At 45.4% G+C, this 27659-nt stretch overlaps 2 protein-coding genes across 2 annotated transcripts in view; one reads left to right on the top strand and one right to left on the bottom strand.

Annotated features, from left to right (window-relative positions):
• Positions 1–25209, bottom strand: part of LOC120905495 (tRNA dimethylallyltransferase) — a 68463-nt gene extending 43254 nt beyond the window's left edge. Inside the window, exons 1-3 of the mRNA XM_040316334.1 lie at positions 24756–25209; positions 20503–20640; positions 9103–9473 (exon numbers count right to left, since the gene is read on the bottom strand). Of these exons, the coding sequence (XP_040172268.1) occupies positions 9103–9473; positions 20503–20640; positions 24756–25049 (803 nt within the window). The 5' untranslated portion in view covers positions 25050–25209. The remainder of the gene's footprint in view (positions 1–9102; positions 9474–20502; positions 20641–24755) is intronic.
• On the top strand, positions 20647–24739 carry LOC120905502. Its single transcript, XM_040316342.1, has 2 exons — positions 20647–21388; positions 23363–24739. Exons 1-2 carry the CDS (start codon positions 20932–20934, stop codon positions 23479–23481), a joined length of 576 nt encoding a protein of 191 aa, XP_040172276.1. The 5' UTR covers positions 20647–20931; the 3' UTR covers positions 23482–24739.
• Positions 25210–27659: the final 2450 nt, after the last annotated feature.

The raw sequence follows: 27659 nt of genomic DNA, 5'->3' as shown, positions 1-27659 counted from the left end.
GAGCATGCTGTCAAGGGTTCATCCTAGGGTGAATAGTTACTACCTGTTCGTGGCAGAGCACCGAGCAATAACGTTACTGATCGCTTTTTCGCCCGCTCGAGAAATGGAAATGTATTTTTTATGAACAATAATATAACCCATGCAATCCATCGCCGACACGGATCGAACGGATGAGGTAAATCACACGACCTGGGCCGTGGTAACATCGCTCGCGCGGCTCGACAGTTTTATGTGCTATACTGGGTGCCAGCCCTGCAGCAGTGGGGATTGTTCCAGCAAACGGCCATAAAACAGGTAAGCAGGTTGTACCTGGGCCGCACAAAATCGGCTGTTCGAAAATTCTTTCCTTTCTAACATTCGAACGTTCTTCTTTCCATCCGCCGGGGCAATGGATCTATTTTTAATTATTTGTAACTCATAGCTAGTAAGTGTACACCTCGTACGGGTATAAAAATCAGCCAGCAGTAGTCGTCGACTAGTAAAAGCAAAAGTAAAGCCTCACGCCCAGAGCCTCTCGCAGGCCCCAAAAACACACGGCCCCCGGCCGCGACATGGCGCTGCCACAGAGTGCGCGCGTTTAATTTATGATAATTGCACGGTTTCAGTCTCATTCTACTTTTCTCTCAGTTTCCTATCCTTGCCGGGCTGTGAAACGTAACACACACACACACACACTCACACCAACAACATCAACAACAACAACTGGAATTTTCCAAACTACTGCATCGGGTGGTATAGGACAATGATGGGGGGGGGTCGCTCTGCCCAATTAATATCGTTCCCCATGTCGCACGACGATGGCATTGAACTGTCAAAAATTGGTGTACCGCAGAGACCACCACCACCATCACCATCATCGTTCATTTGCTCGAGCGCACGAAATGGATCGGTACCGGAACCGGCAGCACCGGCAGGCCGAACGGTTGCCTTAAGACACCATCGGTTCCGCTTCGCCGTCCACGAACGGTTCGTAGCCGGCCGGCCGGCCGGCATGCATTGGATCCGCGTGTAAAACAATAAGACCGGCGCACGGTGGCACGGGCTCACTTACAGTACAGCCATCGGCTAGCAGGGTGAAGAGGTGCAAAACTCAATTAGTGGTAATGGCTGCACCGTACCGGCGGAACACAACGGCCAATGCACCCCGTGCGCAAGCGGCGAACCCCACGGACATCCAGAAGATTCTTGCCCTTTCGAGCAGGGGCCCCCCAATCGGGCAAAGTGTTATGGTGCTTTAGTCATTTTCTTTTATTTTTGGTCGGGAAACTCGACAAAACTTCGTCTCGACTTCAGTGCTGAGTAAGGTGGTTTTAGGTTTAGTCGATGTTTAATTACCCAGATTCGTCAAGTATTCGGTGACGTCAGCATACATTTAGCAGGATACGAGGACTGAGGATACGATTCCTCTACTTCAAAAAATCAATTATTAGATTTTTATGGATCTTTTTTGAAGTTTCTAAAAAGAAAATATAGTCCTTGGCGCTAGATTTTTGGCTATAAGCCATACATTTTTGACAGTATGCATCGATATTTGTCTCTGAGGCATCAATTTTTGTCTCTAACGCACCAATTTTGGTCTGTAAACCAACATTTTTTTCTCTTCAAGGAATCATGATAGATTTACAAAGTAATTAAGGAGATGTATGGCAAGTATGAGTTGACATTACAAAAACACTGCTGATTTGTCTAATTAGATTGTTGTTTCTTGTAAACAAAACCTAATGAACTAATGAAAACTAATGAAATGTAATGAATTCTCAAGAAACACCTGAAAATACATAACTTTTTTCACTGCAGTAATTCATATCAGTTAATATCAATTGTTAAATTTTGAATTCTATCAATTAAATTATTAATTACCTAACTCAAATTTATTGTTTTTAGAACACACAGTTTCAGACATTCGATTACATTTTGTAAACAAAATAATTGGCTTACAGTCGAATATTGATCACCAAAACATTGGAGACCGAAATTGGTGAGTTAGCGCCTAAATTTGGCGAGCAGAAATGTACTAACTCGTGCACTTCAAACGATCATATGTCACACGGCTTCAAATGCCAGCAGACGCATGCATTCTCCGATGTGTAGTATCAGGACGCATCTTGGTTTTGATTTTGGCCTTTATATCTTTCATAAATCATCACAAAAATATCTTAAATTAAAAATAATGACCAGTCTTATCGTTTTTTCCTGTTTTTTTCTCCCTCAGATGAAACCCGACCGTATTGCTTTAGGTGCAGCAACTGTATTCTACAAAATGTAAAGCAACAAAAAAAAAAGTAAAATCGAAAGCGAATGCATGCAGATCAATTTCAGCGTTCAAATGCGAAAGTAAAACCAACCATGCAACGCTTCGTGCACGTTGCGGAGCAGTGAAACAAAGTTTTAAGGCGAGCGAGAGAGAGAGAGAGAGGGGGTCGAGCTCCATCAGCATTCTAGGGACGAGTAGAATACGCAAACTGTACATTAACCCTCTCACCACCCTTTCCCATGCCTCTGCCCGTTCGGAAGTGAGGAGGAAGGAAGTAAGAAAATGGAGAAAATACAGATCAAGAATTACAACAGCACAAAAAAAGACGATAATTAACGCACATCACGCTAATCGTCGCTGTTTAATGCAGGTGCTGCGCATAATACACTTGCCCGTACGAAGCAGCGATACGCTGCCCGTTCCGTGCAGTGCATACGGGAATGGCCGCGCGCCGGGCTCTGCAGTAATTCATCGTGCTCGTCCATATTGCAACGCGCGCGCGACCCGCCAGAGTTTGTTTTAATTTTCGCACAGCACAAACTGCAGTGCCACACAGTTGCGGCGGAAGCACTACTCTTTGCAACCAAACCCCTCCTCCTCCCTCCCCGTGGACATCTTAAGCACCTCTTTATGCGTGCGCTTGGTGAAGTGGGGTTTCGGTTTGACACCTGGTTAAGGCTCCCTTCCCTCCACGATGTGCAAGAATCGAGCCAAGAGGAAGAGGCCACTAATTAACAAGCCGACAGTGGAGGAAACCTCCGCTGCGTTTGGGGTGCGTTGGCGCAGAACGGAAGCGAGCGAAGGCACTTTATCATCGGCGGGATGCAACAATGTAAGGTAGAGAGTGGCGGCATCGCAACCGACCCCGAAACTTGACGGCCGATCCCGAATTGGCCCGCTTTTATGCAAGTCGGGCCCGCGGCTTTGCTCTCCTCTACGCAGGCTTTCGAGACGGCGCGAAGCGTGCTAAAACAAACAAACCAATCACCGGAGCGACACCCGCGGTCCTGGGTCCGCCCGTAAGTAGGTGGCCGTTTGCAGATGTGTGCACCTTCTTGTGGCGGGGGCGAGCCGGAAGCTAACGACCTGGATAAACAATGCCACACCACACTATTTGTACGCCCAGCGATGAATGGTGTCTGACATCCTCCTCACCCTTCAGAAGTACAAACAAGAAGCCGGTGAATGGTGGAAGGGAGCAAAGGGGCAAGGGGGGGTAAATGATGACAAAACGGCATCGTCCGTCAAACCCCCCCAAGTGCATGGCATCACCACTCCAGTGTGGGTGGATGCGGCCGGCTGTTTGCAAGCGTATGTTTCTTCACATGTTCTTTGTTTCCAATCAAACGCGAACGTGAGCTGTCGTGGGCATTGTGTGGGCATGGGAAATACGGCGGGGCGGGGTTGGGCCACACACTTTCCTTTTTCATTCCTTGCTTTTTTTTTGCCTTCTGCCTTCCGGTACACCAACGAGGTTTGCGATGGGAGCGGATGGAAAGATTGCACATCACTTGTGAGCACTACAATGCAAGTCATCTGCATGCAACAGAGTTAAGATCGGCTGCAGCCTTTTACATACGGTTCTGGACAATGCTACAGACATTCCAGAATTCCAAACTAGTTTCAACAATCATGTTCTGACCGAAAGAGTAAACAATTGTCTTGATCTTCTTCTGCCTGATCGCATCAGCTTCCAACATCCAGCATGTGGTCCTCGAAGGTACCAAATGATGACAGCGTTCATCAATGTTTGCCGCTGATGCTCCTATAGGCAGAGTCAACAATGTTTAACTCTAATATATATTCAGATAGACCTACAAGGTATTTTATCAAGATTTAGGACCAATGATAATTACTACTAATTTGTAATTACTATGTAATTTGAAATCAAGGCATTTTGAAACTACAACTGTATGAGGCTCTAAACTCAACGACTGCATCCGCAGAGCAGAACTCTTCGCAAAGTTCTGTTTTGGGCATTGTTATTCTGCTATGATGTCCTTCGATACAAAACTGTATACTTTAAAAATTGAATGCGAAACTTCAAGCAGCGTTAATCTTTCGTCTGCTACAGTCTCATCAAAAAAGGTCGTTTGATTCGATGACATCTTTCTAGTGCATTTGCCTTTATTTTTCCTGTTTTTGAGGGCACTAGATGTAACATATATCACTTATATAGATGTAGAATATATCTAAAATTTCAGTCACTTAGGATTGGCAAAGGCACCAAGCATTCACAAGACGTATGTCAAATGACATTCAAAACAGGATTTTTTTTTTCCAAAATTCCACTCCGAACCCGCCGTAAAACAAATAAAAAAAGTCGTCAGTTTACAATACTGGTTTTGGTTCCCAGCAAATTCGGATTAAACGGCAGGAGTTTCAATCTAGCAGAAGTACAAGCAGCACATGATGATGATTTTGATAATGATGATGGCGAAAAGAAGTAAAATAAAAAGAAGAAGAAGAATCAAAATAAAGAGAAGAAGAAGAAGCAATAGAAGAGGAAGAAGAAGGAGAATAAAAAGAAGAAGAAGAAGAAGAAGGTGAATAAAAAGAAGAAGAAGAAGGTGAATAAAAAGAAGAAGAAGAAGGAGAATAAAAATAAGAAGAAGAAGAAAAATAATAATAATAATAATAAGAAGAAGAAGAAGAAGAAGAAGAAGAAGAAGAAGAAGAAGAAGAAGAAGAATAAGAAGAAGAGCGAGAAGCGAGATGAAAGAATAAGAAGAAGAAGAAGAAGAAGAAGAAGAAGAAGAAGAAGAAGAAGAAGAAGAAGAAGAATAAGAAGAAGGGTAATAAGAAAAGGAAATAAGCGAGATGAAAGAATAAGAAGAAGAAGAAGAAGAAGAAGAAGAAGAAGAAGAAGAAGAAGAAGAAAAGGAATAAGAAAATTACGTAGGAAAACAAGATCACCAGTTAACTCTTTTCCCGATAGCTGTCACTGATTTATTGGAATCCAATCGGCAATTAAGATTCGAAACTAGATTCTGATCCGATTCAACACTAACGAGCGCTTGTGTTCACGCCATGGACCTAGGTTAAGCAGTTAGCTGCTCTAGAGCACTGCGGTGCCCGTCGCTAAGGAAAAGCAAAAGGAAAAGTGTAACATCTAAAAAGGAAAGAGACCTGTGGCACACACACACACGGTGGGAAAGCCCAGCCATGTCAACGGTGTGCAGAGATCCGGTCTGTTGTGAATCATTGTGCCATCAGCGAGCAACACTTAACCGAGCCAGGCAAGAACAAGATGGCACACATCGTTGCAACAAATTTGTAACGCGGCTGAGCGAAAACAAATTCCAATTGTACGTCCCCGGCCAATGTCGACTGACTCACCCGGCACCGGTCCGGCGTGCCGGGTTTGTGCCGGGAGTAAACAATAAAAAATTGTGCAACAAACAAATGCCGTCAACTCCGCTCATGCGCTCCCAATTCCGCCCGTGCCATTCTCCCCGCCCTTGCCTTGTTGGCTGCACTGTTGATAAACAAACCCCTGTTGCACTCCTGTTACCCCCACCCTTCCCGGTTGGTGCTGTTTGCCGAGTGGTTCGTCTCTGTGTCTGGTCTCTGGTTCGCTACGAACTGCACGGGATGACGAAACATGATTTGCTCGCGCGTGCGCGCCCGGTAGGTTCTGCTGCGCGAAATTACCCCGATCTGCGAGAACGCGCGACCCAGCTAGCTAAGCCCAAGATACACACTTTCTCCCGCACTGTGTGTGTTTTTCCTTTTTTTTTTGTTCATCTTCGGCCTACTACTGTCTGCATGGTCCGGTGTCGCGGCTTTATTTTTCTATAAACAATACGCATGTTTGAATGTGTGCTTTGCTGCTCGGCTGCGGCCCCAACTGTTGGCTGTTGCTTGCACACCGGTTGACATCGGGAGCATCACCTCGCTCCCTTGTTGACACGGCCACGGGGGGACAGTATGCAGGAAAGGGTTGTGCCGGGCAGATCGAGCGGAGAATAAAACCAAACGGACAGAAAATACACAACCATGAGACAGACAGGACAGCGCACAAGCGCCTATTGACACAAATGTCTGTCAGGGTTCGATGGTAGAAAGAAAATGATGCACAAATAACAAAAAAAAACCCCCCGAACACTCCGCCTGAATCGGGGGCTATTTTATGTATTAATATTCCTGCCAAGAGTCAATCAACAACAGCAGCAACAGCAGCAGCAACGATAATAAAAAAACGAAAGACGAGAAGCAACACACTGCTCCCGCTTCTCCCTTCAACATGCTTTTGGGGTTGGACGAATGGTGCGCATGCCACACTGCTTAAAATGCAGTGTCCGCCTGTGTGTCTTCGTGCACACTTCAGCCCACTGCACCTACCGCCGCCCAGGACCGGGCCCACAGGGTGAAGGTTTTGGGTCGATGCCCCCGGCCAAGAGTGCGCGCCGTCTGGTCAATTTGTAACGAGCAGCGGCCAAGACGAGCGCAAAAACGCAGCCGGCGTCCGAAAGCAATAACTGCGGGCGACAACAACAGCAACAGCAACGAAAAAAAAAGGCAAATAAATCAACCCAATGCAAACCCGAAACAAAGGTGCTGGGGTGGGGAGGGGGGAGTACATGAGACAGGAAAACGCTTAAGGATATCGGTTTTAAGGGGGGGTTCAGGACACTTGAGTTGCGGTTTTTTTTTTGTGTGTGAGCACCTGAGGAACAGAGACGAGGAGCCGGCCTCGATGACGCCACTCGGTACCCTCGGAACCACCCGTACGAAGTAGCGCCAATTTCCATTGCTGCAGCCGAGCACAGGAAATCGTGGTACTGCAATGCGTTCGCATGATTTGTTTCGGGCTAATGCAATTAAAGATAATTTTGCAGCTGTTAAAAGCCCAAAAGCCCCCCTCGAATGGCTAATGAATATCGATGGGCACAGGTAGCTTCCGGCTGACGCTAATCGCTCGCATTGACAGATGCACCAGCGATGCCTCATGGGGGAGAGGGCATATTATTGGGCTGCTGCAGGAGTTGCGTTTGGTATTTGCATTACTTTTCGCGAGTAATGAGTTTTGTGTAAGCTGCAGGGTCCGGCTAATGACTAGCCGCAAGCAGTGTCAAAATGGGCAGAGGTCCTTGGAATTACCAGGTATATTTTTGGATTCAAGGCACCACATTTAAGTAAACAAATAAATAAATAAGTAAATGTCCGGCCTCATGGCACAGTCGTCAACTCGTACGACTTAATAACATGCCCGTCATTATTGGTTCAATCCCCAAATAGACCGTGTCGCCATACGTAGAACTTGAGCTGCTATGGTGGTTAATCCATAAATCACTGAAAACTAGGTCCACAAGTGGTACAGACCTTAACCGACAACGGTTGTTGGGCCAAAAGAAGAAGAAAAAGAAGAAGCTTTGGACATGTTGGCCACAGTACTGTAGCCCAGCTGATTAGTATATTGAACAGGTGCCTGGAGCTGGGGTACTTCCCAGAAAAATTTAAGTTTGCTAGGATTATCCCTGTTTTGAAACCGGGAAATGACCCTTTTTTGGGATCAAGTTATCGCCCTATATCATTCCTGGGTGTCCTCAGTAAGCTATTTGAAAGTGGTGGTAAAAACACAGTGATGGCTCTCTTGGATATAGAGAAGACATTTGATAACGTCTGACACGATGGAATTGTCCACAAGGTGAGACTGCAAGGTTTTCCGACGCTTATTGTCGGGATTGTGCGTGGCTACCTCTCTCGACGAGCATAGGCTGTTTACATTGGGTCAGAACGATCTGACTCATATAACGCGATGAATAACGCGGGTGTACCACAAGGGAACATACTTGGTTCCCTGCTGTACAACTCCTATACGGCTGATGTCCCTGCAGTGGGCACGGGTGCAGCTCTCGCATTATACGCGGCTGACACTGCCATTCTGTATTCTGGAAAAAGCACCAAACCACTCACGGGGAGCATTACAACGGAGACTGGACACTTTTGTCAGGTACCTCCAGGATTGGAAGATTGAGGTCAACAATACCAAGACTGAGGCGCCTTACAAGATGGGCATTCAACCGGTTCATTTCAATGCGAAGGTGTGCAACATAAAGATGAATGACATCGTCATCCCTTAGGCTCCTCAAGCCCGATACTTGGGAGTGATATTTGATAGACGTCTCACATTCAAAGCACATGTAAGCTACATTAAAGGAAAAACTTCAATGCTGTTTAGGAAGCTGTACAGCCTTTTGAAACCCCGTTCAGCGTTGTCGTTCGAGAGCAAAATGATTATATATAAACAAATTGTTCTTCCATCGATAGCTCACGGACGTAATGCTTGTGGCCGATGCTCGAACAGCAATCTCCATGAAGTCCATAAAATTCAAAATTATTTTTTGAAGACAATTCAAGGTCTTCCTAAGAGATTCCCCACGCGACAGCTCCAACATCGTGCAGTACTTCCAATGATCAAAGATAGAATAATGGCCATAACAGCCCAACTACGAGAATGAAGCCATCACTCACTACACGAAATAATTCGAAATATCTTCTCAACTTAAACCAGAACTTAAAGAAGAATCAAATTTAGGATAAAGTAGTTAGTTTCTTTTGTAAATACTTCTTTTTCCCTCCCCATTCTCAATCTCTATTTCAGTTTAAAAGTCGGAAAAGTCCTAGAAGATGAAATGAAGGTCGGAGAGTTAATTGCTGCCAGGATACACTGTTTTACTGTGAGATGGAACTGTGGCAGCATCTTGAAGGATAATAATGAAGCTCATAGAAGAAACGGCCGTATAGTTGAATAAGAATATCTTCTGGCGTATAGAACATGTTTTGCATTTATGAAGCTGAAAAACAGTGCTTAATACTGCAGTAAATCTATCATGCTGACTTACCGGATAATCTTCCGCTTGTTGTTGGGATGCAGCCGCTCGGCTGACTCCGGATCGACCCGCTGCAGGGCCTGGTGCAGCAACTCCGACTCGTGCGCTTCGAGCGATTCACTCGTTCCCAGGCCCGGTAGCTCCTCCAGAAGCCGCTCCAGGTCAGTGGCAGTTCCAGCAGAAGCAGCAGCAGCAGCAGCAGCCTCTCCACCATCCATTTTCGGTTGCTTTGCCTCCGGTTCGCTTTCGGTGGCGCAACGCGATCGCAACCGTTCCCGCTTGACGCCCTCGCTCAGCAGTACCCGCCAGAGGATGCTCTCGATGTAATAGTTGGTGCCGCCCACGATGATCGGCATGCGGTTGGCCGCCAGCAGCGATTCAATCTGTACGCCCGTGCCGAGTGAAGGAAACTCTCATCCAATATCACACCCCCCCCCTCCCACCTTCCCCTCCCCGATCCCAATATAGCACAGAGCTCAGGAAGCGAATGTGTCTGCCACCGAGGGTGTAAATCATTTGCCGAATCGGTTTTGCTAGCTCCCGGCCGCGATGCGTAGTGAAATCCGAAACCAGCTGTGCCCTGGCGCAATTTACTACTTGTTTGGATTTCCAACGCACCAACAAACAATGGAAACGCACTGTTCTCGTCCCACGAGAGAGGGGCTTGCCGATGCCGGAAAACGGACGCAAGTGGGGCGAGCGAAACTATGTTCGGAATGTTTACTCCAGCCGGCTAGCGCACAGCGTTGAAGTCGCCTTTTTTGGCGATTGAATAAACACACCGAGGTTTTGAATATCTTCCAACCGCAAACGGTCGCCAATATGACGATCCACGGGCAGAGGCAGCAACGGTTGGAAGATAAACAATATTTTCCGATACCAGTGCGACTACTTTGTGGCCCCTTTGTGTTTCGTGGATCATAGGGCGTCAGAGCGTTCGATTGAAGTGCGGTGCGGACGGTGTAATGGTAGACGGGCCGGCTCCTGCCCAGCCGGGACGTCGTTCGACTCCCAATCTGGAACACTTTGTTCAGGATTTATGACTGGCTATCCAGTCCAGTGAATACAAATGAGTGTAGATTGCTTATAATAATACTGATACAACTTCTGTCAAGCAGTCCAGCAGTTTTCCCAATGACGTCGCCTGTGTTGTGACACGTCTTCGAACTGAGAATCAACTTGACCTAATCGTTCTCGACATAAAATGCCAAATATTGTAAGATACAAGTCGTCCCTAAGGAATTGACAAATGCAAATAAGTAGAAGAATGTATTCTGTATCTGACATTAACTTTGTTCAATATTTTGGCGGGCTCCAAAACAGAGACGTGCTTTAGGTACTGTATCATCACGCATTTGGTTATTCTGTAGCACTTAACATGTGATGCTTAATATGTTAGCAAAGTTTTGCAAAATACGAACAAAATCGGTAGTGTTTGCTGGAGTTTCGGCTACATTCTTGAGATATCCATCAAATAACGACCAAACAAGGGCTAACTGGTTTAAGTCAATCCACAGTTAGTTTTTAACGAATAAGGTTGGAAAGCAACTGGATAGGAATTGGACACCTGTTTGCAGCGTTACAGTTTATATGCTTGCTCGCGTGTTGTCACCTGCGAATCGCATGCCACTGTGATCAGATGCGTAGCTTTACAGTCTTATGCGTGGCATGCTGTCAACTCGCACGACTCGCACGATGCGAGTCGTGGATTCAACTCTCGTATCCTCGACTGCGTGGTATTTAAAAAAAATCCCGAAAGCCTTTTAAGACCTGCACAACCGCGTAGGTCGTTAAATCACGAAGAACTCGACCAGAACACCAAATTCAGTAAAAATAATCGACGACTTAACATCCGATGCCCTTTGAGCTGGTGTGCGTACTTCGAAAAAACTGGATGAGGTAACTGTCAAATCAAAGATGTTTGTGTGAGTGCAAAAAAGAGCTATGTCTCCAGTGACCTGTGACCTATGATTGATCTTTTCCCTAAATTTATCCACTTTTAAATTGAAAATGCCCTATTGCCGTACCTGACGTATGATTTATGCGTGTTTTTACCCATTCAAATGGGCAATTTTGGACAATTGTAATGTCCTCCTGCGGCCTCCTGCAAATAGTTCGTAGCAATCATTCTCATAGGCTTTCCAAGCAGTACAGCGCAGATCCAAGCGCAGAGGAAGGAACAAATATCGTACCGAAACATAATACCATACAAAAGATGCTAGGCGCAGCAGAACAATATGGTTAGGGGATGGCTTGTCTTAGCTCAAGGACACGGTGCCGTACACGTGTGAGCCGACGTCAATCGCGTACCTCCGATCCAACCTGCTCCGCATAATGCTCACACATTATCCCGTTCGCTTGGATAAAGTAAAGCAGAAAAAAACTACATGTGTTAATTGAATGCTGAAGGTACGAAACCCATCTAGCCCTCTAATCAACCCTTCAGAATAAGCACGCACAAAAAATATGAAACAATACAACAGCAACAAAAAAAACCTAAAAGATAAAAACACGCTCTCATGGTTTTGGGGCCCGTTGGCCCTGAGCTGCAAAAGGATTCACGCTTAAAAGCGGTGCAAGGGTTTTATTGCCGCATGCTGCCTTTTTGAGTGTGCCATCGCTCGGTTTGATCCCACGGGGTAAAATGCCAGCGCGTAGCGTACGGGTCTACTCAAGCAACTTTACAACAAAAACGGCAAAATAACCGACACACACCGAGAAAGACAGAGAGAGAGAGACACGCAGCAATGGCTTGTTAAACTATAAATTAATAATCGCTTGCCCCCAAATACCTTCTCCAGTGCCCTGCGCCACTACTTGCGAGCCGCACACGCCAACCCTTTTACGCTTGCGTATAAAGCGACGCGCAAAATGTCGACGCGTATGCGTTGTTGCGTGTACCCATCCAGTCATCCAACCATTCAAGAGAACCCCAAGACAACCGGCAGCAACTTCAGGCAACCACCAACACCATCACCACCAACCAACAACAGCAACAAACATAAGAACGATAAAAGCGATCTCTCCTTACGGCACGGCAACCCCATTCTACCCCTTTTCCCCCGATGCTGCTCGGTGCAAAATGTCTTTGAGGGGTGGGCTTGCGAATGGACCGTGGATCGTGGAGGCGACCAGAACGGCAAGTAAGGTAGCGCCGCGCACGCAACCGGTGTAGCGGAATATGGGGCAAAAGCGCCACCAAGCCTTTTTTCAGTACCACTTTGGCAAAATGGTCCAATGAGAATACAGATAGTTTCGTTCCAACTTTTAGATGTACTGATAGAAGATAGAAGGGCCAATTATGTGACTGGAGTGTTAGAGAAAAAGGGTCGGAAAGTATTTTACTGTACGGTTTTACACGCTTGAAAAAAACCTACTTCGTTTCCGTTCGTATCGATTCGTCTTGTTTGACACTTTTACATTAGATTCAGCTAACCGGCACTATGCTGTGCTGACCCTCAAACAGAATAGTCTATTTTTCACATACATTTTTAGCTATTTTATTTCGTTTGGCAAAATTGAGCAGAAAATTATAGTTTTTCAACCATATCAAATAAGCTCTCAAAACACATAGGAATAAAAAGAGTCGAGAAAATATTTCTACCACCGTAAAGCTGATAAAAAGTGAAATTTTGTGTGGGGTTAGTCACTTTTTTTGTATTATTATCGATTTTCAAAACAATTATAACTTATGGGGCAAACGAGCCACCCCTGTTTGAGACAACAGTGCCACTATATTTCATGGGCACGGAGCAGTCAAAATGTTTTGCTTTATTGCAGAGTGCAGCAATTGTTGTGGAGAGCCTTCAACAAAAACCATAAGCTAATTATGGTTCAAATCACTGTAAAGAGTGAATATCCTAATTTCCAGAAGATTTGATGAGGACCTAGGACTTCAACAGGAACCACGACCATGGCCTAGACGAGAGCTTCGTGATTGTCGATGCTTCCTATATCAACTCTTCTAGTCTGGTTCAAACCCCTGTAAAGAGCGAATATCCTAATTTCTAGAAGATTTGAGGAGGACCTGGGACTTCAACAGGAACCATGACCATGACCTAGATGATAGTTCGCGATTGTCGATGCTCCCTATATACATTCTCCTAGTCTGCTTAAAATCACTGCAAAGAGCGAATATCCTAACCTTCCAGATGTCCTAAGACTTCAACAGGAACCATAAACTACTAGACAAGACGAGAGCTTCATGATTATCGATACGATATTCACTTGGATTATAATGCTATAACTAAAGCCATGAGTTCTTCAACATCATTAATTGTAATCTGACATGTAAAAAAATTCAATTATCAAGAATTTATTCATTTCAATTGTTAAAGAAATTCATTCATTCAATTCATTCATTGAATTGGCTTTTGTTAAACATCTTTTGGTGAGTGCATAAGGTGGCACACTTGCCCCAAATTCCACTACGCGTACATCGCTTCCGCCTGATGTTAATTTATTTTCGGCCACATCGCGCGTAGCCGCCGCCAACGACGACGACGTAGGCAATCGACGAAGACGACGATATGGTTTTTGGGTATGTGTGTGGCTGTGTGTTTCGCTTTCCTTTTCTAACGCATGAGCAACCGGGCCCAACCTAGACCTCTGCCCCCCCGATACGCGTCGGGCCGCATCACTCTCGCCAACTCCGTCCAACCGACCCGACAGATTGAATTCATCCGAAATAAAACACACGCACACACAGGGCAAAGCAAATTCGGTGCGCAAATTTGCGCAACCCCCAGCCTTAACCCCCTTTGGATACGCAAACGCCGGCTTGAGCAGGCGCAAAGCGTAGCCGGTCGGGGCAAAACAAAAGCCAAGAGGCGAACGTAATGCCCGCGTGCATATGCGTCTTGACTTCCTTGTTCGCTGCCTCTCGCTCTCACCGTCTTGCTCACTGCGTACAGTGTGCGCTCTTTCGCACTTTTCTCACTCAACTCGGCGTCATCCTCGCCGGAGCAGCTCAAAACGGTTCGGATGAAGCTCGGTACTATTACGCCGCAGTTTCTTCCTGTGCGAACCGCGCTGGGACGGTTTCCCGTAGTTCCCCAGTTTTTTGTTTTGTTTTGTTTTGTTAGCGTGCACTCCGGTGTCTCATTCCCTACCCCTCCCCTCCTGCCTAAAGATGGCAGCAGGGTTCTTGAGAAAAGGGGATGATTTCACGTTGTGCTTCGTTTTTTCTCTGCGCCAGCAACTTCAGGGCCAAAAATTCTTCTTGTGAGATCCTCTCCATCCCCTCTGGTAGGGTCGTGGGATGGCATATCCGTACCGACCCCAAAAGAGATCCCAAATATTGTGGTTTGAGCTTCGAGCATTTCCATGGGTGGTGTGGGCTGAGTGGCACACGGTGGTGGGGAAATGTATGAATGGCCACGGCGCCCTCTACCAGGCGTATTCAGACTAGAGGCATGAAAGTGAAAAAAGATCACACCTCCGCACAATCATCCCCCCCATACGAATCTCGCACATTGGCTGGCTTTTGGTACTCGGTTGTGTTTGTTCTGTATGTTGTTGTGGGGTTTTTGTATGCACTATACTTGTGGCTTGTATAATTTGTGGTTTTAAAATTGCCCTAGCCCCACGCTTTGCGCAGTGTTTTGCTCCTTCCCGTTCCTTATGCTTCTGGTTTTAAGCAGTACAGAGCACTGTGGAATACCACGATCCCGTCTCCTGCTTTATCGTTCTTTTCGTTTAGTTTCGCTGAACGATGAAGTTATTGGCGCGCTCGCCATTCACACAAACCACAAACTGTAAGGGCAAGCAATTTGCGATGTAAGAGCGGTAGTGTGGGTGTGCGAATGCATGCGGTGCGAATGCATGCAGTGCGAATGCATCGGAAAATTGCGGGGCGTCTGCGACGACAATCGAATAGTAATCGCAAGACGTCCTACTTCTTCCGTTGAGTGTTTCTGTGCTTTTTTTATGCTGAGAAGATCAGATTACAATTAATGATGTTGAAGAACTCATGGCTTTAGTTATAGCATTATAATCCAAGTGAATATCTTATCGATAATCATGAAGCTCTCGTCTAGTCTAGCAGGTTATGGTTCCTGTTGAAGTCTCAGGACTTCTGGAGGTTAGGATATTCGCTCTTTGCAGTGATTTTAACATGACTAGGAAAGTGTATATAGGGAGCATCGATAATCGCGAAGCTCTCGTCTAGGTCATGGCTTCTGTTTAAGTCCTAGGCCTCCTCAAATTTTCTGGAAATTAGGATATTTGCTCTTTACGGTGATTTGATCCAGGCAAGGAGAGTATATATAGCGAGCATCGACAATCATGAAGCTCTCGTCTAGGCCATGGTCGTGGTTCCTGTTGAAGTCTCAGATCTTCCTCAATTCTTCTAGAAATTAGGATATTTGCTCTTCAAAGGGGTTTGAACCAGACTAGGAGAGTTCATATAGGGAGCATCGACAATCACGAAGCTCTCGTCTAGTGTAGTAGCGCATGGTTCCCGTTGAAGATCCAGGTCCTCCTCAAATCTTCTGAAGATTTGTATATTCTCTCTTTGCTTTGGGATTTGAACCAGATCAGGCATACAAGGATTTGAATCCTTAATTCACTCTTTAAACATCTCTTTCTTCTTCTATTTAAACATCTCGAAACTACCTCTTTGGCCTGACTCACTCAGCAATGAGTCACCGTTTTCGGATACAAATCACTAACTCTCTGCGCCGTTTAGTGACTAACGTCTAAGTCAGAATTCTCCTTAACTTAGCGAGAACAATATCTCTATACTAAAGAATAATAGCTAAAATTCCTACGCAGAATCAGTTACTCGATCGGAACTGGAACTGTATCTGTTGCAGAACCGGAAATTGTGTTCTGAGTCGGGATCAGGTCCAGGTACAGTTTCAGGAACGGAGTAACATCGGGAGCTATTTCAGAATTGGTATTGGTTCAATATCAATTCCCAAACTGGTATGGGTTTAGTATCTGTTCTAGAACCGGTAAGGGTTAATGTTCGGTGCCAGGACTGTTAGAGGTTCCTGCTAAGTTCCAGGACCATTATGGGTTAAGTATAGGTTTTCGGAGTGGAATGGATTCGTGGTCAATTACTGGATCAGTATGGGTACGTTGCGTAGCCTTGTAACGGAGCCAAATTAACTAGTTATCCCCAAAAATTTAATCATAAGAATAGTGTAAATAGTTAAATCCTTCATATAACCTCTTCGTGCTGGACTTGGAAGATTTAACTTGCTCCTTCACTCTTTCTCAAACACTTTTTCTCAATCCTAATTTCTAGAAAAGGTTTTCAAATGAAATATTTTCACGGTACATTGCAAGACCTTTTCTCTTCTTTCTTTCCCTTCTTCTCTTGTTATTTCGCGCAATAAGCATGTAAGAAAATAAGGCGTTTCAAATTGGATCTTGACATCGGCGTGCGTTGAATTGCAAAGCTAGTCGCCGATAGAATGGCAATGGGCGGCTGATCCTCGATGTGGCAAGTAAACGAAAGCCATCAACTGGGTTTGGTGGCCAACCGTGCCTATTTGCTTGCTGCGAACGAACGGATAATTGATTTTATTCCAACCCTCCCCTCTCCAACTGCCTAGCCAACAACAAAAAAAAAAACACCGATCGATTCCATCCCGGCTGCTGCTTTCGTTCATTCATTCATGATTGAACAAACGAAACAAAATAAAGGAAGGAAAGAAAAAGTACACTTGACCAAAAACGATTGCCAAAATAAAAAGACAAAAAAAAGCGAAGCAAGAAACCCTGAAGGAATGCGTATACATAAAATGGGATTCCACATTCTTCTTGCCGCTTGGTATTCTATCATCTTGCTCCCGTCCGTTGGAAAAGGAAACCATGAGATTAGAATAATGCGCCCTAAAAGCGAAACTGCAATCCAACAAAACACATACACACACACCAAGCGAAGAGAGATAGAGAGAAAATAAGAAGAAAAAGAAGAAGAAGAAGAAGAAGAAAGATGCTCACACACATACACACATCTTCTTACATTCATTTGCGTCAATCAGCCCGCAGATAGGATGGGAAACGATTCGGCACCTTGTTTAATTAGCATACGCGAAAGATTCTGCCGCGTCCAGCGAGAAACACCCCATGGTGCAGGGGTGGGGTTTTGGGGAAGAGGCGCAAAAACAAACATGAAATTTCTGTTCAGCCTTTCGGTGTCATTAGGCAGGACGTGAAATACCACATCTTAGTTGGTTCTTGCGAAATTCTGCTTGTGTCACAGTTGTGCGATGTGTCTTTTTTGTTTGTTCTAATGTAATATTTGATGTTTCCTTCCACTTGCCAGGGCCCGGAACGTATGCGGAAACATTCTTTGAAAAAGGGAAAGACAGGAAAGGGAAACCCGTTGTGTTGCCACTTTCAGTTTCTGCCGCACATTCTGTCGCCCAAGTGCGGCATTGCCATAAAGGGAATGAAGTTAGTGTAGTGCGTTTTTCTGCTTGCAACCCAACCAATGCAGCAGCAAAACTATGGAGAGGATTTTGTTGTTGTTTCTCTGCTTGCTTCCTTCACTTTGATGCTTCGAGAAAGTGGCAAGACAAAGCAGTACATACATTGTCGCTTGTAGTATGATTATAATACAAAAATCCAATGAGATTTTAAGAGATCAACTAATCGTAGTTCTCAGGAGGTAACACATTTATAGAGGAAGGTAGGTAAAGATGGACACTCACTCTGTCGTAGGGAAAGATGTACACCATTTTTTTCTTGTTCTATCAATTGGTGATGAATATATTTCATCAAACACCTTAAATAAGGACATTTCAAAGATATAAACCATCCAGCAACTGGAGAAAGTATTGAAATAAGCGAGAAATGAAACACCGACCAAAATAGCAGTCATATTTTATGCTATTACACGCTCTGCGCTGGTGAAACACTTGACGAAAACCAATATAGAGGCCCTTCTCGATTCTAGTCAGCTTTTTGTATGAAGTTTGACAGTTGGAGGCTGAAATCATGTCAAAACTCCATACAAAACCACATATAAAACTAGCCTGCATGTTTCAGTCTAGATTATTCTAGCCTCAAAGCTAGAATTAGATTCGAGTACCTGCTCGAAAAAATGGCAAAACAAGGTGATGTTTACCTTTATCCCAAGGTGCATTAAAGAGATCAGGTGATGGAATATAAAATCATAGTGTATGTAGTGCAGGTGGTCTCATGGTATGTTTTTATTACCAAATATGAACGTCATTTTTTGACACAACGGGTGAAAACTTTGCCTCAAACAAGCTTTCTGGAGGCTTGACGAATACACAAAACGCTCTTAAAATCTTCATTGAAAAACATAAGCGATAATAATCAGTCTTCTAAATTCATACACCTTGGGATAAGCCCACCTGTATACTATACCGACTTACATAGCTGCTCGAAAACTGCTATACAATGCCAACAGCTGACAGGCTGAAATTTCAGCCTACGAACTTAAAACGGAAAGGGCCCCATAATTGGCACGACTTGGACAACTTTAATCAACATAACCAGTAAGAATAGATGGTAGATTCTGCGGAATTACAAATACCAAAAAAGTGCAAGCTTCAATTGAAGAAATGGATTTACCTATTAACAAGTGTCCCTAAAACATACTTTTGTCCAAAAGAAGAACTTTTTAATTTCCAAAAGGAAAGTTCTGGACTGTAGTTCTGTAAGCAGGTGCAACGTCAGCTATTTATTTCAATATTTCAATAATGCTTTAGATTCTGCATTCTACAATGTGTTGGAAGTGCCACTTACAACTCCTTAGTTCACGGCTGAATGAATCGTTTGTTGCAATTGGCCACGCAATGGGATAAGTTAAAATATTATAAACATCTTCAATTTCCAACGTGTTACAGGTGTCCGTCGTACTCGAACATTTCAAAGCTGCTTGAAAAAAATACATAAAAATCGATAGAATCTTAAAACATTCAATACATTTTCTGATAAAACGTGACTGTAACATAATCGGTGTATTTATATAAGCCTAGATTTTGTACATCTTCCTTAAGGTGTCCGTCTTTACCTACTTTCCCGTATCATAAAGCGAGCAAAACTCGATCGCGCTCCCGTGTCGAGAGATGAAGATGAAACAACTTCCCTGCTAGAAGCGGCTACGCACTAGCCTGTGCCTAGTAGTTCCTTTCGCTTTCAAACCGTGCAACCCTAAACCGACAACCTCGACTGCGATGCGTTTCCCAGCAGAACGTAAGCGAAAGTGTTGTCGCGCTGCTCTGCCCAACAGCGCGACGCCGGGCGCAAAAAAAAAGTGAAACTTATTAGAAGAAGCAGAAGAACAACAAAACGCCTCTAAGAAACGCCATCATCGGCCAGTAGTGTCCAAAAATGTCGCTGCTGCTGCGGAGCCACCAAAACGAGCACACACGCACACCCCGTGGCGTTTAGAACAGGAAACGGCTTCCATAGCACCATACCGGCCATAACCTTACCGCACCTACCACCGCCCCCCCCCCCTTAACGATTGTACCCGGTACCCTTTCGGCCAAGGCTCGCACGCGAAGGTGGTCAAGCCGCTGGCACGCCGGTTGGCCACGAAAAAGGCAGCGCGGGGCTAAAGGAAGTTTCGATAAGAAAAAAAAAAAATACACACAGAAATCATCATTTGCATGCTAATGGTATTTCTCCCGAACGGACGCATCTTCCTTACCTTCCTTCCCCTTGCGCGCGCCGCACCCTCCAGCACTACTGCGAACGATGTGCGCGGCGCTCCATCCACGTTGCGCAAGGGACGGAGCGAAGCGACCAAGACGAAGACAATAAAAAAAAATTAAAAAAAAACACCAATTTTTGGCAGGTCTTCTACAGCGCTCCCTCTCCCCCCTTCCCCTACGGGCGGCCAGAATCATGGTTCATGAATATTGAATGAATTGGCGACGACAACGACGTCGTTCGAACGTCTTCGAACCGTTTGGTCAGCTACAAGATTGGACCGGTTTTTGTTGTTGCTGTTGCTGTTGCTTTTTCCCTCTTTCCGTGGGTACACGCGCTCCGTCGGCTCCACTCCGGAGTTCCCCTCCCGCCCCCGGCTAGTTCGCGCGTTGGCGGCATGTTTCAGCGTTCATGGGCACACAGTACACTGTAGACACATTTATTTCTTCTTTTTTTGTTTTTAAAGGGCAGACGCAAGCAACAACAAAAAAAATCATATTGGCACCGCACGGGTACGCCGCCCGACTGATCCCGAGCCGATCTGTGTGCAGAGTGTTAACATTTTGTTGATGGTTGAATGGATAGGGTCTGTTAAAGTTGCTGTTAAAATTGTTCAAAAAAAAGCCCCAAAGGGCCAGCGTGCTGTAAGCTTTTGGATGGTCCTTGGGCGGCCATTTTCTCAATGGATTAACCTGTCAAACTATGCGTACGTGCAATCATAATTCCCGCAACGGGATGAGCTTAAGTAAGTCGTTCTTAAGAAAAGGATACGATCGGCAGGGCGCGCTCGCGGAAATGGGTCACGGTGAAGGCCTGATCGGGCCTAGCCACATCCAGCAGGTGGTGCACCGCCTGCCGCTGCTCCTCCTTCGTCGCCTTGGCCGTTACGATGTCGAGTCCGGTGTAAACCTGCGAAAATAAAATCGAAACTGAATGACAATAAAAAAGCACACACAAACCGTTTTGCTTCTCCTCACACACAGCTCTTGTTCTATTCGCTACCCAGCCCTGCCGTTGGGCATAGTCGGGCTCGAAACCAGCAGCGACCATTATCAAATTACACCTTGCCGCCGACCGAAACGCGTGAGAACGCGTTGGGGGAAACAAAAGTACAAATCTTAACCTTTTTTTTTGTATGTTTTTTTTTTTTTGAAACGAGCAAATAAAAGCCGCTTAGCCCGCCCGCTCGCGCCCGCGACGATGGTTGATGGTTCTCTCCTTGCCGCGCGGAGAAATAACTTATGCATGCGGACAGCCCGAAACACCATCGAGCGAGAAGCGTTTATCAATGCCTCTCCGCTTCCCCGAGCAGATCCGATCGCGACCAGGCGCGAGACTAAGTGGCTCGATAATCGGCGCATATCCCAACACCAGCACCATCCATCGTCATCGTTCATCTGCGAAGTCATCGACAAATTCCACCCGAATCTTGCCCGACAAGCCCCGCGCGGATGGACACCGTTTTACGACCAGTTTGGGCTGTCAGAGATTTTGAAGAAAAAAAAAAAACCTCCGGCGCGGCGGCATCCACCTCACGTCCAGGCGTCGTCGTCGTTGCCGCCGTCCAAGCTTTTACGATCCGGCCCAATCGTGCCCGGGATCGACAATCGTGTCCGCGCTGTGTCCGCGGGACATTTCGTCAGCAGCGCTTGTCAAGGTTGGTGATGGCGGCGACTGAGGGCCGGCCGGAGGGGGGGGGGGATCATCTAATTCAACATAATTTATTCACAACCGTCGGAGCGACTGCAGGAAGAGGCAGGAAGAGTGTTTCTTTTGTTTCTCGCGCACGCACTTGGCTACGCACCATCCCCGCACTTACGGGGGCCCTTCATGCCACCACGGCAAGGTTACGGAAATGAGCGATTTTATCTGTTTCGGGTTAGGTTCTGTCATATTTCATCAATACGCAGCTTATGATTTTCTCTACCCAGTATGCTAACTATGGCCGTCTCGGTGTAAAAAAACGGCTTTATAATGGCTATCAATGTGATTCGAGCAGTGTCATATAACCTGGGAGGAGGGGGGGGGGGGGGGGGAGGATTTAAAGCGTCTAACTGGTTGGTGGATATATAGTGTACACCAAACAATAGACGCGATCGATAGAAAGAAACAACACCGAAAGAAACACATTGAGTGCAAAATTAAGCCGGTTTTTATCGTACCATTAAAAATCAATTTACATCCATTCACCGTTGCACCGTTGGTGGGGGAGGTTGATCCAAGGGAAGAGGCGCCGCGGCTCCCGTAAAGGTCGTTTGTGGTTCGATTTGTGGTCCCGCGAGCACGTGTTAACGATTGACTTAATGAGAGATATTTGCACAGGGTGACCAGAATTAAGATTGCATCCAAGTGCAATTTTTTTTTTAGCATCAAGTACTGCACATCTTGGCATTGCTTAAGAAGACGGTCCCGAGAAATGGTCTTGGGAGGAAGCTGGTATAATATTAAACCCTTGTAAGACGACCATGTGAACCTGGCGTCGGCAAAGATCGATTTAAATTGCAAGAATTTACAACTGTAGCACGACAAGAGAGCGTTTCTATTGCACTACTTCAAACTTCAAAACAAACCGATTTCTTGTTACAAAATCAAATTGTATTACAGAGTTTTCCAAGTCACTTTCGAACGTGCATATAATTATCAACCGTCTCCAAGATGTTTTTCAACAGCTGTCAAATGATGCATTTGCTTCAAAATGAAATTTAAATTTTTACACATGATTTTCAACATGTTACACATGGTCACAAAGAACAGTCTAACTCAATCCAGCTTCAGACGTGTTGAAAATTATGCTGAAGATATTTAAAAAATATGATCGTGAAGAGAAACGCTAAAAACTTCCTCACTAGTTCGCTCAATCCTGGAGTTTAACTCCGTAACCTGAACGCACTTACCACACTAGCCTAACCTAATTAATCTTTATCTGTGTTTTCTAGCGCTATAGCAGACAACATTGAATAAATAAATTTAAAATAAATAGGTTCAAATCGAATGTTACAACAATCGATACTGAGGTTAAAGTCAAAATTTTGGTGAATTTTGTTGAAGCTCCTACACATGTCTATAATGAGTTCGTAATCTGCGTCGTTATATAGCGCTAGGTTCACTATTCTTAATCTGCCATTGTTTAGTCCTACTAATGATACAAATTACCGCGACTGACTTCTTTATTAGGATTGCAATGCTTACAGTATAGGAGACAAGTAGCCCATGTTATTTTTATCGCTAAATTCCTAGCTAACGAGATAGACGCTTTAGACACAACATTTGCAATTCCACAAAGTTCCAATGTTTAGGCTAGCAGTGCATCGGGGTGCGCAACGACATTGATTTGTCTGAATAATCCTAACAGGATGAAAGGAAATTAAAAGAAATGAAGAATTACAAAATTAACATCTTTTTGATTTTTGGAGAATCGAGGCCTTCATATGCAAGAATGTATACGACGGATACCCTTACAGGGTTGCTCATATTAGGTCAAGCAATAATACGAACAATACAATGTAATATCAAAAACAATTACTTGGACCTATTTTAGACCTTTTATAATGATTGTTCATTACATAAAAATCTGTGGAGCCATAAAAAGTGATACAACTATGCATTTAAATGCTGAAATCTTTCTTTACAGATAGCACCTCACAGCGTATGACCAAGTTTGATTGTCAGCTAAGGCATAAGCAAGCAAAATTGAAAGTCGTCTCCGGTCCCTGTTTTAAGGTGATGCTTCCCAAGATTCCCATCCGGTAACCGGGACACTCACCCAGATCATCTGCATCAGGGCGCTGACGCACGGCAAATGACAGATGGGACACCGCATACATGCCAGAGCCCCAGCCCAGCCGACCAGGCCGACAACCTTGATCATCGAACATGACTAGCCAAAACGATCAGCAAGATGAAACAAAAATCGGTAAGGACTGGAGCAGGTCAGCGATGAAATCCCAAAAACTAAAAATCACATCGCTCAATACGGTGCATCTAAGCGCTCCGGCAAGCAAGGGTAAATATTAGGAATCGAAAAACAATTATTGACCGAAAGCCGAACCATCCTCCAGCAATGCTCTCTTCGTTTGACTTAACCGGCACCATATGGTGCCGAGCAGCAGCTTGTTGGGAAATTAATCTCGCCCGGACAGGTGCACGTTGGTTGACTGCGGGAAACCGCTGGAAAACTGTGGACGTCATTGCTTCCTGCCGTAATTTACGTGGCCGTCGTCGGGCCGGGGAACGCTTGCTGGGAAACGAAACCTTGCCCGGGGCATTCATCAGCGTAACATCTTCGTCGGGATGACGTGATTTCGCACAGACTGGAACACAAGCATACCACCGACAGTGCCTGGCATGGATGATAAATGCGGAGCAAAGGGCGTATATTGCAGCCTTTGAGCGATGCTGGACCAGCCTTGAGCAGCAATGACGAGCCCAGCTCGATCAAGGATAGAGCAAGAATTCGTCAACAGATCTTGCTGCTCGGTACCCTCTTCAACATCCACTACAGCGCTGTGAAGCAGTAGCAGGACACTTCATACTGCGCCATAGTGTTTCCTCGGCGCCCACAATGAGGAAGGAGCGATTACATTTCAGGGCCACCATTGAAGGCCACATCTGAAAATCTTGCGCACGTGTCGTGGGATTCGAAGGAGTGGAGTTTTTTATTGTTTTTTTTCGTCTTGTACCCAACGGTTTCTACGTTTTTAAAAGGTTCCTCGTTATTGGATTCAATGAGAGCGACTCGCAGAGTGGCGCTAATCGGTCAAATTTATCACTCGACAGCTCACATTTACAACACCTCCTAGGCTCGCAGCTTGGCCTTATCGGAACAAGTGAGGGAGAGAGACAAAAAACCACAAAAGCTAGAAGGCTAGAGATGCCGCCCGATTCCACTCCCAAATGCCCAAACCTAACCGGTCATTCAGTTTTTTTTTTACTAAATTTAAAAACCACCAACGGTCGCCGGGGTCTCACACGTCAACACAGCTGATTGTACGGCTGCTCGCGCGGCACTCACGCGCGTCACTCACCTGCATCGAATCGGCACTGATCACCTCGCCGCCGTACCGGGCCGCCAGCTCGAGTGACAGCTTCGTTTTGCCGGTACCGGTCGAGCCGAGAATGACCACAATCGGGGGGGCGGAGGCCATCGCGGTATGGGACCGCCGACACTGGCCACGTAGCGGTACGTTCCCACGCTGGCAGTACACTACTACGCCACGGTTCACACACAGACGCGAAAACACTGTCGAGGCACGGGACGCGCACCAGAACATTACCGAGCGGCAACCACAACAGCACGGCGAATGTTGACGACACCGCATGGGTGAGCTACGCAGTGAGTGACGGGCTACTGCGCGCGAACTATGGGCAAGGGACGACCAATTATCGCGGGCCGGCAACAGTTGCTGTTACATCATTTCTACACAACAGTTCCAGATTTGTGATTTTTTAAACTTATTTTTATAGAGACTTTGGACAAATTTGACTCTAGGCCAAATTCTTTTTTTTTTCACATTAATAAGAGTAATAATTACATAATATACACGGAATAATATACACGATCCATTTGTGGTTTGATTTTATATGTCCAATTGGAAGCTGCGATCTCTCTGGACACTTTTATTAAAATGCGTCAGCCACATATGAGCTGCCCTGCTCTTGTACAAAAGGTTATTGCGAATATTGGCGCTAAATGTTGCCTCTGACTTAATTGTTTTCATCTCTAAACCTCCAATATTAGCTCCTAACTGAAGCATTTTTAACAATGTGCAACGATTTTTTACTGTAAATCCCCGTTATACATTGCGAGGGTTGCTAGTAGTATCATCTGCTCGAAATCGTATGGTATTTTTAATCATGTTTATGTTTCATTAATTTTTTTTAGGTGTTATTTGTCGATTGATATGTGAAGATCACTATTTCCATTTTTGTGGATTTTAACAACTAACACTATTTCCATTTGTTTTGTGTGTGTAACGGTGTGTTTCAAAGTTGAGCCAATTTTAGAAGTTTTACTGAGGTAAAAAAATCATGCATGTATTGGTGTAGGTGTAGCCAATGTCTCGAGAATGATTTATTATATTCATTAGTTTTTTTCACAAAAAATAACCAAAATTACACGATTGTTTGTGTGATATACAACAACAGTTATCATAAATCTCCCCAATCACATGATATCTCATGATTTCTTGAAGAGTACAAATTGATCTGTCTTAAAGACAAAAATTCGTTTGAGTCAAACTTTGGTATGTTTGGAATGATGACGTCATTTCAACCAGCAAATGTCAAACTCCATACACAAAAACAAGCGACTCTTGTCCTTAAAAAACGACATTCATCTGTACTTCCAGAGTACAAAAATCCAGTTCCAAAGTTTTAACCACCGCGCATCCCACAGTGCATCCCTTGCAGGAACTCAGCTCGCCGCTCAACCGGCCATACTTTGTTGCAACGCACAGAGGCTGGCGGGTACCGTACGGCACCGGCCACACTGCCGGTATATTAATTATGAATCAATCGCAGGCTTCGTGGAACCATATCCTTTTCCCTTCGATCGTGATTTTGTCTCACAAGCACCGCTTGTGATTCTTAGAATTGCTGGCGCTGTTTTGTGCGTGTGCGCGCGTGTGTGTTTGTCTGCATCACCTCGATGAGACTGCGGCGCATGGCCTCGCACTTGTGCATGCCGAAATAATTCCCAAACGCCGCCCCGTGCTTCCCGGAATCGGGGCTCGCGGTGAATCGAACGGTGAGGAATGCGAAAACACCTTTCCCCTCTTCCGGCGGCCGGTTGTTCAGGTTGTAATAAAATTCTCCGTAAAGCAAAACAACAAGAACAGCAGCAAAAAAAACCGGACAAGTGGGGGGCAGCGACTGCTGCTCGCGGTGGAGCTAAAACCCGGCGAAACGGCCCAAGAACACCCAAGCGAAGGCACACAAGCCATCCATCTTGGAGGTTAGAAACTCCACAACATTCTCTCCAGACATTAGACCCAGTAGAGGGGGGGGGGGGGTTTCGGAGGCTGAACGGGCGCACTCGGGCGATTCTGTTCGTGTCCCCGCCGCTACCAAACCGGTGGGACAGCAAACCAACTACACACAACAAAAAAAAAGCAAAAACGGATCAAGATAATGGCGAACGATAACGAACACATTCCACGCTTTTCCAAAACCGACACCATCCCCCTCCACCTTCTCCTCCTACTTCTCCGCCTGCCTCCAAGCACACCTTCTACATTTCGTTCTTCCATATAGGTTGTGTGAGTGTGTGGACTTTTCCTTTCCATTCCCTTTTTCAAATGGCGTTCACCGGTCGGTCGGTTACCAATTTCTTATGCTCGCATTCTCAACCACCGTCCGACATCATGGATGCATGTGTGTGTGTGTGTGTGTGTGCGTATGTGTGCGAATTGCACAAGGAAGAAGCAATAAGCAAAAAAATTCGCCCGATTTTACCATTTCGCTGCCTTTCTTTCCCTTTCCCAATCCAGCTCCATCCAGTTCCCTTTTTGCTTTACATCACTGGATGGGCAATAATAAGAGGAGAAGTTAAAAAAAGAAAGAAGAAGAAGAGGAAGAAGAAGAAGAAGAAGAAACAGCCAACAATCTTTACCTTTTCCTTCGCTATCTTTTGCTTTTGGCTGTCCCTCTGCTCCCTGCTTCGGGATCCGCTCCGCACCAACTAAGCCGTTCTACCGTTTTCGGCATTTTCGACCTCTTTTATTTGAGGTCGTTTTGCATTACCGAGTGTGTGTTCTCTCCGCTAAATTCCTGCTTGGGTTATGAGGTGTGCGGGGGGGGGGGGGGAGGAGGTAGGTTCTCTTCTATGTTTATATGTTCTGCTTCTCTGTTGCACGATATTCGGTTGCGTTCCTTTTTTTGTGCTCTCTCTCTCTCTATATTTTCTTCCTTGCCTCCTTTTTCTCTTCAGG

Source organism: Anopheles arabiensis, chromosome X, assembly GCF_016920715.1.
Source record: "Anopheles arabiensis isolate DONGOLA chromosome X, AaraD3, whole genome shotgun sequence".
NCBI classification, from domain to species: domain Eukaryota; kingdom Metazoa; phylum Arthropoda; class Insecta; order Diptera; family Culicidae; genus Anopheles; species Anopheles arabiensis.
This window is presented reverse-complemented; position numbering and strand designations above follow the sequence as displayed.

Bases quoted from the DNA above. Each gene is read 5' to 3' on its own strand.
- LOC120905502 (XM_040316342.1), top strand. From the start codon at position 20,932: ATGGTTGATGGTTCTCTCCTTGCCGCGCGGAGAAATAACTTATGCATG. The intron at 21,389-23,362 runs GTTGGTGATGGC...CTTTCTTTACAG, and splicing joins CGTCAGCAGCGCTTGTCAAG to ATAGCACCTCACAGCGTATG.